Consider the following 19,844-nt stretch of genomic DNA (forward strand, 5'->3'; position numbering starts at 1 on the left):
GCTGCAGCACGTGAAGCACCGCCAAACAGTCAATCACAGACTGTGTGTTTTCTGTTATTATCGCTACTCTGCCTCATCCCTGTACCTACAATGTATTTGTGTGTGTGTTTCTTTAACAGTAAACAATGATCAACATAGTGTGGAGGCTGCCAGAGGAGCAGACATGACGTTATGTTTAAAACGTTTTTAACACCGCTGTCCCGCTTCCAACTCGCCGCTTCTTGGGGTCGTGGAGCAGGTTACCTCGCTGCTCCCTCTCCACTCTACGGCGGGGTCGGGACCTGCTCACCCCAGTTTGACTGTCAACTGGAGCAGTCAACAGTGCGCTTGATACACTTTTATGTTTTGTTTACGTGTTGCATATGTTTATTTTCAAAAATAAAGTGTACATTTTCAAACTGCTGTTTTAATGTTTGTGTCCTACATAGCACATGTTAGGTACAGTAGGTAAGTAATAATCCAGAAATGAAATACATTTTAGGATGCTTGAAACATAACTTAAGTATCTTTCCCGCTGGAAATTTTACCAACGGCTTGCTCAGATTATGGAGCATACCTGTCAAGTTTTGGATTTGAAAATAAGGGAAATTTACTTGCGCCCGCTACGAGCCGTCCCACCCACCCAACCAAGCTCCAGTATCCCTAATATTATAAGATAGCTGTACAAGAAATCTAAAATACCCACTTGTCAACCACTTATTGAATACAATTATGTGATTAGTGTCTGGTAATACGACTGTGAACATTCCTACTAGGGCTGGGAACTATGGACCAAAACTCATATCTCACTATATTTTCTCAAAATGGTGATATACGATATAAATCTCGATCATTTTATTAAATAAAGTGTGACCAGAAAGACAATTCTGGGTTAAGTTTGCTGATTCAAAATGCCACACATGGACATTTATTAACAAACAGCTGATCAATATGTGACACTCAGAAATCCATCTAACTGAGCTTTACAAGCTGTTCTGAGAAGTAAAAGCAGCAACTCCTAAAACTAGTATTTTGTTTCATATGATATATGAAATATTATAGTTTTATATATCACCAAAATAGAAAACTCCCAGCCCTAATTCCTAAATTATAAAACAGCCTAAATAAAAACATAAATGGTATATGAAGCGCGTGTTTATTTAATATACTTACAGTTTATATACAAGTCAAGGCATTGCATATTTACTGTTAATTTCACATTGCTTGTCTTTAAGTTAAAGGTTAACATTTTATTTTCATTATATATTTTCTGATCATTTCTCATGCTCACTCATGTGGTTCTCTGGTATTCACTAATGACTTATTAGACACATTTGTTGCAGACTTTTCCACCTTAACCACTTTTTGAAAGCAGCGTATATTTGTGGCGCTTGTGATTGGATGATTTTTCATGGTGACTTACGTGGTTCCTTCTGCTGTGGGAGACGCTAAAATCTCAGTTATTAATCTAACAGAACGTGTAACTGTGTCACATCCTGCTGCTCTTTAGGAAGATAAACTCTCTGTTCCATTTCACAATGTATTTACACCAGTTCTTTGTTTTTTTTCCCCGCTGGAACGTCTTCATTCATCATCTCTTTTCTGAGTTGTTTCCGGGTTTGTTGCCGCTGTCGGCACTAATCTCGCGAGATCTGTCACTCGGGTCACTTCAGATGGCAGTTCTCGCGAGGCTAGTGACGGCGTTCAGTTTAGTAAGGCATCTTTTAATTATTATTACATTAAAATACGGGATAATTATGGGAAAATATTAATACAGGAAGATGGTGGGTAAGAGGGGTAAAATACGGGAGTTTCCCGGCCAAAACGGGATACTTGACAGGTATGTTATGGAGGTTAGTACAAAACCATGATATATTTCAACTCAAATATCTAGTAAAATGGCATCTCGGCTTTCCTTCACGGCGTAACTGCAATTCATAAAAAAAGCTTTGCGGCTGTCAATCATCGTTATATATGACGTAAAATCCCTTTTTTCAACCTCAAATAACTTATTTAAAACAAACTTCACAAATAATGAGCATCTGAACACAATGTAGGGTGATAATAACTAATGATCACAGCAGAGTTTAGCTTTGGAAAAAAATTATGTGACGAGTATTTTAACTTTACAGTTTGACCCACATCGCATATGTTATCATTGAGGAGGTGGAGTTTATGGCCTATACTGCAGCCAGTCAGCAGGGGGAGCTCTAAACATAAAAGCTTCACTTCACCGGGGAGCTTGTACCGTCCATTCTTTTTACAGTCTATGGTCCTGACGCAGAACCATATACCAGGCTAACGGAATCAGAGACATTTTTAGCCACATTAAGTTTTATTCAACGTTCATATTTCTGAGTGGAAGGTGATTGTAAGCAACCATTCTCAATGTGACATTCTTTTAGTTTCACTTTTGTTCCTCAGCCTGTTTCCTTTTGATTTACATTCAAACCTTGAGATTTTTTTAGATTATATTAACGGAAAATGTTATAAATGCACCTTTAGTCGTCTATTTTCTAAAATGTTTAGTTTTATCACCACGGCAGACGTCACTAACCTTTGCGGCCGTCGGATTATTACATCACTAAAGTGGAAGTGCATCTGATTGTTAAAACAAACGTGATGGACTTTTCCTAACTCCTCTCCTAACTCCTTTCCTTAATCCTGTGACGTCATCCACGGGGTGGTTAAGGAACAGTGGATAAGAAGGGAGATAGGAGGGACTATTCGGACGCAGCCTAGTAGTGTCTTTGTTCCGCAGAATAAGGCTGCACCTGTGCACCACATCGCAAAACTCACCACACACAATCACCAGAGTGACAGCACAAGGAGGAAACTATGCAAAACAGTTCTCTTCCACGGCTATTTGTTCGATGAAAAGCTTGTCAATACTCTTGTAGATAGTTTTCTGTGAGGATTGTTTATGTTCCTATTTCCTTGAATATTTCAGTTCTTTGGCTACAATAATGATGATGATGATAGTGATATAATAGCAATAGTGATAGTAATAATATTAATATTAACAATAGTAATGGTTATAATAACAAAATAAGAAAATAAGAATCCAGTAATTACAATACAATAATCAAAACAATAATATGAATAATCAACAATATTAAATTATTATTAGGTAATATAATAATAATAAGATAAAAGAAGAATATAGTTATAGCAATAACAATAATACAATGATAATACCAGCAAAGCTATAATATAATATTTTAATAATAAATAACAATAATACGATAACATGAGAATATAATGATAATTATGAGAATAGCAATAAACCCTTCTTCGTCAGTCGGGGTGAAGTCATCTTGAGTGACATGTGCAATAGCCAATCAGCAGTCAAGATCTACTGCGGTTTTGTGCGTTGTTTTCGGGAAGGGGCGGTGCCTTGACAGGAAGGGTTTGCGAGCAGCAAGAGGTTGTGTGTCGCCTCATGTCGGATATTTTAACTGTTATTCTACAACATTCTTTCTCTTCTGGATACTTGACGATTGTTCACTGGTGAGGGAGACGACTAACGGCCCTGAAAACCAGTCCTTTTTGGTGGCTACGTCCAGTGCGCTAAGCGAAGCGGAAGTAAGTTTCCAGCTGTCTGCTGCCCGTATGAGGGTTGTTATCTGAGCCAATAACCGATTAACTATTAACTAACGTGTTTGTCAAAATTATGTCTTCTTTTGTGTTCGCTTTATACGCAAACTATTTAAGTAACTCCCACTTGGATTATTAAAGTAATTCTGTTTTGTTTATCTTGCCGCCGTATCGTAGCTGAGTGCTTGATAAATGTTTGTTTCGCTGTTTGGTTTCACTATCACTGCGAAAGCATGTTTTGGCATTGGTTGAAATCTAAATAAAAACTGTTATACGGTTATTATCACAGTGAGGCTGAATTTACTCGGTCAGAATGTGATGCCAAATAATTTCCCAGCCTTGTTGGTCGAATAATTTAATCTCATGTAAAATAATCATAACCATGGAAACCCGATCAATTTCGATATTGCGGATTAAACATGAAACCATAATATTTCACCGGTCATTATTTGAGGATGTGGTTCATAAAGTAGGGGTTGTTAATCAGCATAATCTCTCGATTCGATTCCAATTATTGAAGGTTCGATTTAATTACAAGCCATTTATCTTTTTTTTTTTTTTTTTAACGATTATCGATTTGGTTTGACTTTTCGACAGAGTAACACCTCTCAGCACCTTCAATATTGTATCGTATAATTGAATTATCGAATTTAGGAGGACACGTCTGGTTTGTTTTAAATGTAAATAATTGCTCCTTGGAAATTTAGGAATCGATCCAGAGGTGAAAGTAATGGATTACAAGTACTCACATTACTGTAATTGAGTTGCTTATATGGGTATCTGTATTAAATCAGTAATTTTACTTGTACTTAAGTAAATGTCAGAAGAAGTAAAGTAATTCACAACATTTATACACCTAACCGTTTCAGAGTACTTTTTTTTTTTTTTTGGTTTTAAAATGATCTACGGACATTGTGAAACTACTAAAAATTAAATGACCACTCAGCAATCAAATGCGTCACATCATAGCCGACCAACCAGATTATACGTAATGCACAGCTCCAAATCAGCATTGAATGTCAGTTATTTTCTCAGTTTTAGAGTTCATAAATGAAGCTATACTTAGATCCTGATCATTTTTTTTTTTCAATTATTTGGTGTTATTTTATTTTAAAAAGAATTGTACATTGTGACAAAACCTAGCAACTTTTACTTTGAGTACTAATTAATTGACATACTTTTTTACTTGTACTTCAGTATTTTATGTATGACTTACTTGTACTTGAGTACAATTTCCATCAAGTAACAGTACTTCTTCTTGAGTAGAATATATCAGTTCTCTTAACACCTCTGTGTCGATCCATAATCATTAATAATAAAAAAAAATTGCCTCCTAAAATCTACTCTTAAGTATTTATTTAAAAAATGTAGAATGCTAACTATATGTGTATCATGTCTAACTTGACTGTAAAAAGGTCAGCTTGGATATTTGTCAATAGAATAAAACTGATCATAAACAAAGCTCTATCTTACATGTAACAAACTCAAGGCCAGGGGCCATATCCGGCCTTTTAGATTATCTATTTCAGCCCACAGGAGAAAGATTAAAAAAAAAAAAAAAAAAAGGTAATGTAATTTAAAAAGTAGGAACAATTAGTTTAAACTGCGAATGTGGTTAAATTAGCAAAAATAAGCATGAAATATGGTGAAAGGAGGTTAAAAGTGACAATAATGACAAAAAAAATCCTGTTAACTCTGAACTCATTAGTTTAGGATTTGGTTCATAAAGTAGGGGTTTGTTAATCAGCCCAATCTCCCAGTTCGATTCCAATTAATTAATGTTTTAAATACACTAATTCAATGAAACTCTACAGTATTTGGAGGATTGCAATTTTCCACGCTTTTATCACGTGACTGCAGTCATTGTAAATTTAAATCTCATATTGTTGAAAGGACTCAATTTCCCTGAAATTATTTCTGATAATTTCCCAAAATTAAGTAAAAATATTGTCACAAAATCAATGAAAGTTACAAGATATAATCCTGCAGGGACTGATATCTGTCACTTATTCCTTGGACGTTGTCACTGCCTTATATACTTTATGTATAATTCATACATCAAATTACAAACTTGTGGAATTTGTTGTTGAATTTGCTCGTTTTCCTGCCTAAAATCTGTGGCCCGCTTAAGATCAAACTTGTTTATATTTGGCCCCTAAACTAAAATAATTTTGACACTAGGAGTGTGACAATACCTCCATATGATAATATATATATATATATATATATATTTTTTTTTTCTTCCTCTTGATTTAAGATTTTAGATTTAAGATTTATTTTATTTTATTTTTTTCAAAACCATTTCTGCTTTTTCACTAAAATGTGCAGGTAGGTCTTCACAGAAATGTTGTCACTGTTTGTTGAAGGAACCAATATATTGTTTACTGGAATATTGCACTATAACAGAGTCACTGGTAAGAAAGACCCTGTTTTTTGTTTACAGAAAGCACTATTGGAGATACTTATTCATTTACATTGGTATGTTGACACTTATTTACAGAAACATTGCACTAAAATAGTGTCACTGTTCATAGGACACTTTTTCAATTTATTGACTTTCAGAGATATAAAATGAAAAATAAAAAAAATTCACTTAATCTTTTTTTTTTTATTTTTATATCTGACCAATATCTCGATAAGTGCACTATTGTCATATTGTGAGATAATCGTTATCGTTATATCGTGTATCGTATCGTGAGGTACCCAGAGGTTCCTACCCCTATTTGACACTCCTGCTCTATTTGATTTGCTCCTTTTACAAAGCCCTGTGAGTAAACACCACACAAGTTATTTGTAGAAAAGGAAATTAAAATCTGACTTGGATTCTGTTTACTGGACATAAAGGCTACATAAAAGTTATATTCCCCTGAGCTACTCACTTGTTATTATTATTATTATTATTATTATTATTATTATTATTATTATTATTATTATTATTAAAAGTGTAAAGAGTAATGCATGACAAATTGTACATATGAACACACATTTGACGATATGATGATGAATATAATAATTGCCATAACAGATGTTACTCAAACAGAGAACAATCATCAGCAACAGTAGGTATTAGAAACACTGACCCATTTATTATTCACCAATTGGTTCCTTCAACATATCTACAATATTCTACAATTGAATAAATACAATGTAATATATATCGGAGTTTTTAGATGCAGTCCGATAAATCCGATATTCGTATTCTGGCTGATATCGGAATGATATCCAATATCAATATCGGATCAGGACACCACTAATTATTATTATTATTATTATTATTATTATTATTATTATTATTATTATTATTATTATTATTATTATTATTATTATTAATAATAATAATAATAATAATGATAATAAAAAAGTAGTCTAACACAAATGTATTGTGTAGATTCAATTGTTGTGGATATTTTTTGGCTCGATGTTCATTAAATTTTGAAATTCCAAAGTTTTGAGCATATTAATTTACTTTTAACAACAGATGTTGAGTGGGAAAGTTTTCTTTTTTCTCTAAATGCAGGTTTTGAATGCCCCCTCCTGTTGGATGATGGAGTTGAGCCGGCAACTCTGTATTAAGATGAGGAGAAGTCGGCGAGGCCTGTCTTCTCCATCTATTGTTTCCGTCGTGGGCCTCGAGATCCACTTCTATATACCAGAGGTGCATAAGCTGGAGTATCTGAAAGGCTGCTTCACAGCTGAGGAGCTCTGTGTGGACGCTGCCAAGACATGCTGTGAGTTCATTTCTTCCCTGTTTGGTAAAATTAGGATTTCTAAGGTCTGCCATACCATTATGGTTTTTATTTTGTATGTGCTCTTTTCTTAGAAAGTCAGTTCATAATATGATAAATTGAAGAAGATTGTCTTTCATAGCTATTGATAGTAATTAAATCATAGCGGAATTGTTTTGAAGAACAGAATTTTTTTTTTATCAATGTTCTAATAATCACCATCATTGGTCTTTTAAAGTTTTCATCTCTTTAAACATCCTGTAAGGCAGACATCGGCAACTGGCGGCTCGGGGGCCTTGTTCTAATTTTGTGAATCATACAAAACCCTTTCATCTTTTCTGTATTCGTAATCTTTAGATTGGTCATTATTCTAAATATTGAGATTATATTCTAATATTGTGGCCTTCAAATCAAAATCACCTTTTTGTGGCCCCTATTGTAATTAGTTGCCCATCCCTGCTGTAAAGGAGTTTTAAAAGAAAAAGAATTACAAAAACTACCACTTAGTGTCCAACTGATCGAGCCCCTTTTTTCTCTTCTCTCGTCAGCCATTTCTCCGCTGTGCCATAACTTATTTGCCCTGTATAATGAGAGAACTCGCACCTGGTACCCCCCAAACTATGAGTTCAAGATCACAGATGACACCACTATCAAGTTGCACTATCGCATGAGGTGAGAATGACCACAGATGCAGATTAAAACCTGAGATCAAAGTATGAACTTGTTTTCTGCACTCATTTCCTTTATCAAAAAGTGTCCAAAGTTCAGTCTGTTATACACTAATCAAATATTTCAGCAGTGGTGTAATCTTCTTTTGGTGGAAGAGGTTTTTTTTTTTAATTTTCTCTGTATATATCTAGCTAACCCATTCACTCTCTCCAATCAGGTTTTATTTTAAAAACTGGCACAGCACCACTGAAGGAGAGTCCCCAGTTTGGAGACACTGCATCAGTAAACTCAGAGGACAGGGCCAGCAGACCATACCAGAGGGAACACCTCTACTGGATGGAGCTTCTCTGGATTACCTGTTTGCTCAGGTGATTATATGCAAGCTTTTCTCAAGGTCCCTTTTATCACATTATTAGTGCAGCATTGTGTCAAAATAAAGTAAGGGAAAATTGTTAGACATTTAATATGTCACCACATTCAGACTTGCACTTTTGAGAGAAAAGGAGACATTGAATTGCATAGACTTATATTTCCCCCTCATCAATGCACTACAGTACCCTTCTTGATTTGTATTCAGATTTAGAGTGTGTATGTGATTGGCTCTAATATTCTGCCTTTTTTGGTCACTTTTTCTTTTGCACAGGGCCAGCATGACTTTCAGACGGGGATGGTTTCCCTGAGGACATCACAGTCAGAAGCTGAGCAGCACGAGATAGAAAACGAATGTCTGGGCATGGCTGTGCTTGCTATCACTCACTATGCCTTAAGCATTCACATGCCCTTGACTACTGCATCCCGGAAAATTAGGTAAATTTCCCCCCATGCTTAATTAAAAGGATTTAATTTGGTTTCTTTGTTCAAAAACCCAGTTTTTCAAACTTTGTTTTCCAACAGTTATAAACGCTTCATCCCCGAGACTCTAAACCACAGCATTAAGCAGCGCAACATTTTGACACGTATGCGCATCAACAACGTTTTCAAGAAGTTCCTGAGCGACTTCAACTCTCGCACAGTCAAAGAGGGCAATATCACATTGTATGACCTGAAGATCAAGTTTTTGGCCACACTGGAATGCTTGACCAGTTCTCTAGGAAGTGAGCTGTATGAACCTGTTTCTCTCAATCTGCTGCTGGAGGGAGATTCCTACAATGGAGGCTACAATGGTATGAAATCCCATCAAATCAAAATTATGGTTTTAATTAAATGCTTTTAATTTTGGGTATGAACTAGGGGTGTGCATTGCCATTAATCTGATGATACGATACGGTTCACAAACATGTCAGGTTACAATATATCCTGATACTAACTCATACGATATACGTCCCGATATATCCCATATCAATAACTACAATTTTCATCTTTACAAGTACAAAATGGTATGAAATACAATTCATTTATTTTTTTAAACTTGCGAGAACAGGAAAATGGCAACTAACTGTTATTCAAGTACCAATGTCAAAAACAAGTGGTTATCAAACTGTCGAATTACATTTTTCCAAAAACTTTAGCTATTCCTTCTACAACAGATTATGATTCTGTTAAGTTTTTCAATTCTTAAAAAAAAGTAGCCACATTCATCTGTAAAAGAGCCCAGTATTAATAAACTTCCAAGCTAAAATGCATTAAGGAGTGAGGTAATTTAACAAGGTCTGATGTGGTTCACTGTTTACATGCTATGCATGTTAGCACAATTAAATGGTTTATTCGTGACATTTTTTGTATCGATACGATAATCGAGCGGTGAAATATCGCAATGTATCACTGAATTGATTTTTTTACACCCGTAGTATGAACTCAAATTTTTCATTCTTCACTGGATTGACAGGGCTATTAAAAAAACAAAACAAAACAAAAACACATCGTTATAATAGTTATAGTTACACCTTAGTAGAAAACAACAAAAATTAAGCAACAAAAGCAAATCAATCTTCTCTTTCCAGGGTACTACAACCAGAGCCAAGGGCAGAGCCAGGAAAAGAATATGGGCGCCACCAATGACATGCAGGTTTTGGTTTCTGGGACCACTGGTGTTTCCTGGAGGATCAAACCCCCCACAGTAGGTGAAATCATGTGAACATTGGAAATCTTTACAGATTTTGATTTGCTTACGTGGAGAGCTATAGTAGCTTTCCTCCAGTACTTGTACTGGCATTTGCTGGACAAGGCCAACGCATTAAAAATCGGGTTAAAAACATTCCAAAGCCAAGACCTAAATAGAAATAGTTTTACAGCAAAGAAACAGTTGATCAAAATGAAACAGTACAAGTTGTGATACATTTTTACACTTGGCCTTTATGGTCCTTGTGTTCTATAAACTATAAAGCGGGGGTTCTCAGCTGCGCTCGCCCTGGGACCCACATTTTGCCACAGTCATTAAATCGCAACCAACTTTCTTTTTAGAATTCAACCAACCAAATTTTGTTTTTCAAAAATAGCTGTTGAAAATACACATATATCATCTTTTTTAAACATAAATCAATATATTTTCCTGTGCAACATGCATTTCACAGCATGCCTGTCAAAAGAAAATGTTCTTTCAAAATAAAAGACAAGTCCAACATGAGAGATATTAAGAATTTATTTATTTTGGACCAGCTGTCCGCAACCCACTTTTGGGTCCCGACCCACCAGTTGAGAATCACTGCCATAAAAAGCTGCATGGTAATATACAACGAAATGATCTGACTTGTAGAAATGCCCACGAATATTTGTTTTCTGTTGTAATAGGTGTGTGTACCAGCAAGAGAAAAAAACAAGTCAAAGAAGAACAAGCAGGACACAAAAAAGAAAAATGACAAAAAGGAGACAAATGACGGCTGGGTGGTGTTTTGTGACTTTTATGAGATCACACACACCGTCATCAAGGAGGCAACGGTCACCATCTACAGACAGGACAATAAGAAGATGGTAAGGGAGCATTTCTCATTATTGGTAAAAATGGTAAATGGACTTGATTTATATAGCGCCTTATAACCACACTGAAGCAGTCCCAAAGCGCTTTACATATCAGCTCATTCACCCAATCACTCTCACATTCACACACCAATGGGACAGGACTGCCATGCAAGGCGCTAGTCGACCACTGGGAGCAACTTAGGGTTCAGTGTCTTGCCCAAGGACACTTCGACACATAGTCAGGTACTGGGATCGAACCCCCAACCTCTCGATCAGAAGACGACCCACTACCACCTGAGCCACAGTCGCCCATTAAGTAATTAATGATTTTATTTTAGTTACTTTATTAGTTAAAGGGTACCTGTAGTGGACATTTGTACAGCAAAAAAATGTTTAATGAATTACCATTAAACAAAATGTGCACCTTTTAAAAAAAAAAAAAAAAAAAAATGAAAAAACTACACTTCCCACCATGTTAAAGTGACAGGCCATGCCGATCATTGAAAGTGCGTCATATCCTGGCGAAAATGGCACCCCCAATAGTTTATTCCCCAAGATATAAAATCGTTCTAAAAAGTCCTTTAGTTTTTGTTTTTATATAAAAATGTGCACATATTTTGTTTATTGATAATATATTAAACACATTTTTGTTATATATATTTCTACTACAGGTACCCTTTAATGTAAAACTTTTATTGACACAATGAAAAACCATGGAAGGCAATAAACAGACAACAGTCATTTAAAGACAATTATAATATAACTCTGTCTGGAAAAAAATGTAAATTACTCTTACTCTTTATTACTTATTTAGTTGGATATGTTATATAATTATAATAATTGTTTAAAAAAATGTGCATAATTTTTCATTGGTTTGCTTTTTTATTGTTTCTGTTTTTGTAGGAGATGCGAATGGCATCACGGCCAGAGGCCCTGTCGTTTGTGGCTCTTGTGGACGGGTATTTCAGGCTGACGGTGGATGCCCACCATTACCTATGTAAAGAGGTGGCTCCGGCTTCTGTGGTGCACAACATCGAGAATGGGTGTCACGGACCCATCTGGTGTGTACTAACACTTTAAACTTGGGATTGCTTTTCAAAGAACATCTGATGCTGACATTTCCACTCAATTACTTTCACTTCAACTGTTTTTCTGTTGCACACTGCTTTTCCAAAGGCAACTAAATGAAGACGCTGCAGTCACCATACTTTTTTATGTTTTTTAGATAGATTGTGTCAATAATATATATTTTTTTCATAGCTGCACTTTTTATTGTATTGTTTGAGTTTGGCTTGTTCATTGTGTGTTATTGTTTCATTATGAAAAGCTGTTTCTGACCCAAATAGTAAAAGTGAAAAGCTTTGGCACTTTAGGAATTAAGAATTTTGTAAACGTTACAATTATTTTCAAATCTATTACATTGAGAATATGATAATCAATCAATAAGGATAAGTTGTGAAATTTTATTTACATTAAAAACAGGTGGATTTTTGTCTGAAAATGTTAAAACAATTTCCCATTTGATGGCGCTCACCCAAAATATGTTTACTTCTGTGCAGTACGGAGTATGCTATTCACAAGCTGCGTCAGGAAGGTAACGACGAGGGAACCTACGTTCTTCGCTGGTGCTCTACCAACTACCAGTACATCATCATCACAGTGGTCTGCAGTGAGGTAGTAAATAACTTACATTAAAGCTCGGCTTTTCTTATTTAAGAAAGAACTGCAGAATAGAACTACAGTAGATTTAAAAATATATACTTGAGTTTGTCTTCACACACCATGTGCTATGTTTACCGTGTGTCATATACAATTAAAAAACGAATTAGTGCAAGAAAAGAAGTTTAAAAGTAAAAGATATATATATATATGTGTGTATATATATATATATATATATATATATATATTTCTTGCTTTAGTTTATGAAGTTGTATCTGGTATAAAAGCATGTTTTATATTTCGATAATTTCTAAAACTAAAAGGTAATCTTGGTGTTTTTTGTTTAATCCATGCTAATGCAACATCAGTATCCAGCATAACTGATTTATCTTTTAAGAGATTAATGGAAAAAAGGAGGAAAAAATTTAGGGGAAAAAAGAAGAAAATGAAAAAAAGAGAATAATATCGAACTATTGTTATGTCATTGGCCATTTTTGTGTTCAGTTACCGTACATGTTTTTATTTTTTGTACATTGCAGTTTTAATAATGAGAAGTTTGTGTTTTAAATTGCTCTTACTCTTGAAAAAGCAAACGATTCAAAGCAAAATTTGCAACTTTTAAAAACTAGACTTTTTACCCTCTCTTCAGATGGACAAGAGAGAGAGCCGTTCTGTGCGTCATTACAAGAACTTCCAGATTGAAGTGACCCCTGATGGCTTTTGCCTTTATGGCACAGAGACGTTCAGGCCAACTCTCATGGAGCTGCTGGAGCATCTGGAGCGCCAAAAACTTTGCACCGACAACCTCCAGTTCAAACTGGTCCGCTGCTGCCCGCCACAGCCAAGAGGTATATTTCAATAAATGTGCATTTTGATGTTTTTAAAGCAAAACTATGAAATATCAGGAATCGCTGCAAAGATAAACTCTTAAACCTGCAAAACAAGTATGTGAAAAAAATATACACAATGGCAGCAGTCCCAGAAAGCAGCTTACGGTTTGTATATTTGTCAAGAGCTCAGCAAACTTACTATGTCATTAAGACAGGATTGTTAATTGTTTTTTTGCATACAAGTTTTTGTGTAAAGTTCTCTATACGTGTCTCTGATGTTTTGAACGAACACAAACACAGCTGCTGCTTCATTTTTTTGGATCTGTTAGTGTATATTTTTGTCTTTGAAACAGTGTGAGAGAGGAAGAGAGTTGTAAATGTGGGTTTCCTGTGCCAAGGTGGCGGCTTTTTGTTTACTTCTCTCTTGCAGAGGCAGAGCCTTGTAATGTTGTGTGCGTGGAAGCCATTAATCTTTGTTTTTCGTTTTAAGTTGAGCGATACAATAACAATAACAACCACGGTTAGTGTGTAGCAACTGCAGTGGCTGTGTTGTTGTCATATTATTTGGCCTGGGCGGTATGACTGAAGTTTGATATCACAGTATTTTTGACCTATTTTGTTGTCATATTATTGTAGAAGCGTGTTAATATCCACACCAAAGGCCAATCAAAAATGCCAGACTTAAAGCAAGGACTGAGCTGCCTGTGAATGCTAGAATGTGTTCAGCTCTGTGCACTTCTCTTATTATTTTTCTTAATTTACAGTAAATATAAGAAGCATCTTTAGTTGTTGCACATATTATCAAAACACTTTGTTTGCATTTAACCTCCTCATAAAAGAGCGAGCATACAGTTGACAGAACCAATTTATTCCGGTGAGAAAGTGAAAGCTGCCCGACAGCCCTCTCCCTCAATTATAGTTTTCATATCTGTGCATTGCTGTTGTCTCAGATTTATTTTTACCTTTTTTTTTGCTAAACATCTTAATAGTGCACTTGGTAATAGGCTGCTTTTGGTGTGAAAGCTTGATGCGTTGAGGTTTAGCCTTTTAAAGAAGACTGCAGTGTATGCTCTTTGTTCAGCTTGATGCTGATGTGTTACTCCTTTTTTAAAAAACCCTGTTTTATAGCAGGTAGTAAAGATATGCTGTTGTGTCGAAACCACCGCTTTAGATAGAAAGGAACTTCCTTACTCTGTCCTCATGGCTCCAATCTTTAGCAAAGACTGCTTGAAGCATATTTTTCCAAGTGCTCCGTTTGTACCATTGATTTCCTCATCAGCTGGTAAACAATGCAGTTTCCACTGCAGAACAAGGCTGTACATCATTAGCTGTGAACATTGTAGTAGCGCACACAGTGAGGCAGACGTCACCTGTCAACAGTAGCTGATCCTGCGTTTAAATGCGCTTCTTTACTTCCAGTTTTCACACTGTCAAAAAGCACGTCTCTGTTTTGCTTCACCTCAAATATGAGGATGCTGATTTTCATCTTGGAAAAGCTTCTTTCTTGTTTGACCAGAGTGGGCGGGGCCTCCGAAACAGGAGAGCGTTTCAAGCTAATGGCGATCAAATTCAGCCGCCTTATTTATCACCACCTGATCATTTTTACGCTTGGATTGATCAAATACGAATGTTTCATGAATCACACATTGGTCCTTTCGTACGACCAAATTTGCACTTGCAATTTTCACGCAAGGTTGATTAATGAGGGCCATTGTGTGTAAGCAATGAATCCAAAAATAGATACCCAGATGTTTGACATTTATAAACTAGATTTAAGTGTAGGATTAATCATTGAGTTACGCCTGTCTGTGTTTGTGCGTCCAGAGGTGTCCAACCTTCTAGTGGTCACTAAAGACAGGGCGCCAGCTGCTCAAACACCCCTGCAGGAGAGTCAGCTCAGCTTCCATCGGATTCTCAAAGAAGACATTGAACAGGTACCACTAACTGCCCCTGGTTTTCTTTCATTGTTCTAAGGTGATGTTACTTTAAAATACATCTAAAATCTTTCAAATCATGTTTCACTTGTAAGCCTATTTTGCGTCCCAGTTTGGTTTTTAAATATAAACGGTTATTTAAATTTTTTGACTTCATTAAGGTGCTCAAGCATTTCATTCGTGTTCTCCAGTTTCTGCAAAACAGATATTTTAGGTTTAATTTCAGTTTTACAGCCTTCAAAATACCTCAATCACACTTAAAACCTTACTTTTGTAGCAGACATCATGCAGGTATTAAATGGGGCTGTTAATCTCACACTGTTTTTTTCCTGCTGCCCAATCGCCAACAAGGAGGAACACCTTGGCCCTGGTACAAAAACCAACATCTACTCAGGCACACTGAGGATAAAGAGTGAAGAAGACGAGGACTTGGGCTACTCATCCTTCCAGGAGGTCAAAGTGGTTCTGAAAGTTCTGGGCTCTGGACACAGAGATATCTCACTGGTGAGACACTGCATCCTTTAAAGGGATCCTCCACTGTTTTTACAAACGTGGCCTGAAACCTTTGACATGTCCTTATTAGAAGATCTATGCCTAACAAATGCATTATTTTGCACCATATTTGTTTCTTTTAAAAATGGTACTACTTTACCATTTTAAAACCTGTATTCCGCCATCTTGAAATAACATGACTGAAGATGTCATACATGAGTTTGACTCATGCCCAAAAAGACTTCTATCCTCAGGGTTTGTGCATCTATAACAGTCCGTGATTACTCGCTAACTTCAGCCACCAGAGTGTCAGCCATGCACTGTTTAAGGGAGAGTGAAGGCCCCTTAAAAGAACTCTTGTTCTCTGCTTCCATGTATACTGCCAAACTGCAGAGTTGTAACTGTTGCTACCTGCTATCATAGATTATTTTTCGGGTCACAGCTGTTTTCATTGTCTTTCATGAAACCAAAGAGGTTAACATCAATATCTTTTACTTTTCTTGATTGTTTAGGCCGGGCTACCAAAAGCAGCACAAATTGTCATTTTGACCAAAAAAGCTGCTAAAACGATCTAAAAAGCAGTCTGAATGCTTCACTCCAATAGAAAACAATGGGATGTTTACAGGCAAATGGGGCTGTGTGACATCATCAATCATGTGATTTTTAGATGGCGGGTTCTAAAATGGTAAAGTAGTCCGATTTTTAAAAGTTAATAAAATTAATATGGTGCAAAATAATGCATTTTGTTAGGCAAAGATCTTCTAATAAGGACATTTTAAAGATTTATGGTCACATTTGTAAAACCAGTGGAGGATCACTTTATGGTCTTCATTTGTTTAAAAAAAAAAATAATTGCTATGTTTGTATTTGGTTGGCAGGCCTTCTTTGAAACAGCCAGTATGATGCGCCAAGTGTCTCATAAACACATTGTGTTACTCTACGGCGTGTGCGTCCGCCACCAAGAGAGTAAGTACATGGCACGTGTTGTGTGTACAGCTCGAATTATATGAGGTGTGTGTGTCTGGGTCCTGACTTTTTTGCGCGTTGTGTTGTACAACTAGACATCATGGTGGAGGAGTTTGTCCAGTTAGGACCACTAGACGTCTTCATGAAGAGACAGCAGAGTCCGCTCAGCACACCGTGGAAGTTCCAGGTGGCCAAACAGTTGGCCTCAGCTCTCAGCTACTTGGTAAGAGCATGATTTTCAAGGAATTGTGGGTTTATTTGATACTTAATTTTAATTACATCTTCTTTGATTTATTGTGGTCTTTCATTGTGCTTTTATTTTGCATGTTGTAGGAAGACAAAAAGCTGGTCCATGGCTTTGTGTGCGCTAAAAACATCCTGCTGGCTAGAGACGGGATTGACGCCGATGAAGGAGGGCCCTTCATCAAGCTCAGTGACCCAGGAATACCAATCACTGTGCTCACCAGAGAGGGTAAGAGGAAAAGACGAGCAGATGAAAAATAAAAGGCTGTTGTTGATAAATTCTCACTGATTAACACAAAAATCAAGACAAAACAACCCTCAGACTTAATGGGTAAATGTTTTTGTAAAGGTATCAAGGATTACATTTAAATGTAACACTATTCATTTATGAAGACGGTATACAAATACATTAGGTTATAAAAACAGAGGTGTTGTCCCAGACTCTAGCTTAAAAGCTAATTTCCATCCGTAGTCCTTGGGGGAGGGGTCAAGGTACAATATATACAGTGCAAGTTATGTAAATTATACCGGTTGAAAAAATTAAAATAAAATTCTGATCATTATAAATATAATTTTGAGATCAGTAACCGATACAATAAAACTTCCAGTTGTAATTCAACTCAGTCATGCAGCAAAAATCATTTGTGAATAAATCTCATTCATTACAACATACATACAATCAGAGGTGAGTGCATTTCTGGTTTATTATTAGATTTTGTCATTAATTTATTCTTAACTTTTAACCTATCATTAATTTAATCAATAATATTTGAAGGAGGGAGACCAACTTATCTGGCTGTAACTTGCACACGTGCGAATATTTCTTTAAATTAGAGGCGATATTGGTATCGGATATCGGGACAATATTAGCAACAGAAACGAGTATCAGATTATATCAGCCTGCCTCTAAAATCTCTGATACAAGCACTCCAACAAATAATTTGTTTATTATTAATAATAATAATAATAATAATAATACAGTACATTTTATTTAAAAGCACCCAAGGACACTTTACAAAAAACCAGAATAAATAAGATCCAATTCATTCAATAAATCCCTTTTTTTTTTTTATTTATTTAGGTTATTTTTTGGTGTTTTCTAATATTTTTTTATTTATTCTATTCACTCACTAAACTAGTTGTTATTTTGCACTGTTGTTTTGTTATCGCCAGATCGATGAACAATGCAGCATTCTGAGTTTCCTCTGAAACAGTGATGGGTAATAAATGTTCAGTCTTAGATCATAAATATGCTGCAATTGACAAAGGCGCCTCGTGTTTTTGTTGTGTGATAAAGCTTGAGAAAGCAAAGTAGTTTCTGTGCGACACATGGGAAGATCTCCTCCCTCATCTCGCTTTGTGTTCCCAGAACGCTGCAACATTTCTTTTTCCATTTCCATCTCTCTGCTGATCAAAACAGTCTTCCAGTTATGTATCGATGTCCTTTCCATAGATTTGATTGAACAAAGTGCATAAAGTGCTCTGAAACCCACTGGGAACTCTTTTCCCTGTTTCCCAGCATTACTCAAACCCTCAAATCTATCCTCTCTTTTGTCCTTGCACTCAATTATCTCATTTCCCATTTCTGTCTCTGTTCAGCTCAACCACATTTGCTTCCACGCTTTTTACTTGCTTTAACCACTCACCTCCGTTGTTTGATGTATGGATTTGTGGAGCTGAAACGACATATATCGAGGTCGGCCAATCAGTTAGCTCGTCTTCCACTCGGTAAAACACTTCAGCCAGTTAATGCATAAACCTAAACCTGATGACTTCCTGCTGTTTGAAGCCTAGAAGATCAATGAAGTCCTAGCCTTACACAAGCTTTTATAGGAATGTAAAGGTTTTGACCAACTTTGATCTGCAGTGGAACGTAGACCTTAAATCGAGCTGGATATATTCTAAAGCAATGGAAAGTGAGGGGCCACAATATCAACATTCATTTCAACATTTAAAATAATGACCAATCCAAGCATTAATAGAGAAAACAACAGTTTTGTCTTGTTTTCAGAGAAAATGTGTTTTTTTGTTATTTTGTGTGTGTGTGTGTGCGTGTTGTTGTTTTGTGTGCAATGAGGAATTTTGTGCATTTCTGTTGTCCTTTTGTGTATTTGCATCATGTAAATTTACTTTTTTTGGAATAATTTTGTATATTTTTGCAGCAACTTTTTTCTTTTTTTTTTTGCATTTTTGTGCATTTTGTTGTCCTTTGTGTATTTTTTTCTATAATGCATGGTTTTTTTTGTAATGTTTTGTGTTATTTTTATTTTTTTGGTCTTTTTCAGTATTTTTGTTGTTCTTTGTGTATTTTTCTGTATAATGCATGTTCTTTTGTCATTTATTCGTGCTTTTGTAGCCATTCTTGTGCATATTTATTGTCGTTTTGTTTATTTTGTTGTAGTTTTGTGTGTTTTTGGAATCATTTTTTCTTTTTTTTCTCATCTTATTCAGTATTTTTGTTGTCCTTTTGTGTATTTTCTGTCATTTTGTAAATTTTTCTTCAGGGGTGATTGGGGGGGACAGCACAAAATGAGATGCCCCTGGGCTGCCAGTTACCCATGTCTGGATTAGGGTGTAACATTGAAATGTGCTCTGCATTTTGACGGCAGCAACTGTCAGTCAATGTGACTTTTTTTTTCTTCACGTGCAGAGTGTGTGCATCGCATCCCATGGGTCGCTCCAGAGTGTGTGAAGAATGTATCAGCCTTGAGTGTAGCAGCGGACAAATGGGGATTTGGTACCACACTGTGGGAGATCTGCTACGATGGAGAGGTTCCCCTTAAGGATAAGAAACTGACTGAGGTGAAACACCACTGAAGTGACTTATATGTACATATACAGTATAACAAATACTG

General features: G+C 36.0%; 1 protein-coding gene across 1 annotated transcript in view; it reads left to right on the plus strand.

Moving 5' to 3' along the window:
* Nucleotides 1–3,432: 3,432 nt before the first annotated feature.
* jak1 (Janus kinase 1) overlaps nucleotides 3,433–19,844 on the plus strand; it is a 30,409-nt gene continuing 13,997 nt past the window's right edge. Inside the window, exons 1-17 of the mRNA XM_028443784.1 lie at nucleotides 3,433–3,564; nucleotides 7,094–7,304; nucleotides 7,850–7,973; nucleotides 8,188–8,338; nucleotides 8,614–8,777; nucleotides 8,865–9,133; nucleotides 9,911–10,026; nucleotides 10,698–10,877; nucleotides 11,769–11,926; nucleotides 12,425–12,539; nucleotides 13,174–13,372; nucleotides 15,179–15,288; nucleotides 15,640–15,792; nucleotides 16,659–16,746; nucleotides 16,842–16,969; nucleotides 17,080–17,218; nucleotides 19,640–19,791. Coding sequence (XP_028299585.1) covers nucleotides 7,118–7,304; nucleotides 7,850–7,973; nucleotides 8,188–8,338; nucleotides 8,614–8,777; nucleotides 8,865–9,133; nucleotides 9,911–10,026; nucleotides 10,698–10,877; nucleotides 11,769–11,926; nucleotides 12,425–12,539; nucleotides 13,174–13,372; nucleotides 15,179–15,288; nucleotides 15,640–15,792; nucleotides 16,659–16,746; nucleotides 16,842–16,969; nucleotides 17,080–17,218; nucleotides 19,640–19,791 — 2,433 coding nt within the window. The 5' untranslated portion in view covers nucleotides 3,433–3,564; nucleotides 7,094–7,117. The remainder of the gene's footprint in view (nucleotides 3,565–7,093; nucleotides 7,305–7,849; nucleotides 7,974–8,187; nucleotides 8,339–8,613; nucleotides 8,778–8,864; nucleotides 9,134–9,910; nucleotides 10,027–10,697; nucleotides 10,878–11,768; nucleotides 11,927–12,424; nucleotides 12,540–13,173; nucleotides 13,373–15,178; nucleotides 15,289–15,639; nucleotides 15,793–16,658; nucleotides 16,747–16,841; nucleotides 16,970–17,079; nucleotides 17,219–19,639; nucleotides 19,792–19,844) is intronic.

This window comes from Gouania willdenowi, chromosome 4 (genome assembly GCF_900634775.1).
Source record: "Gouania willdenowi chromosome 4, fGouWil2.1, whole genome shotgun sequence".
Lineage (NCBI taxonomy): Eukaryota > Metazoa > Chordata > Actinopteri > Blenniiformes > Gobiesocidae > Gouania > Gouania willdenowi.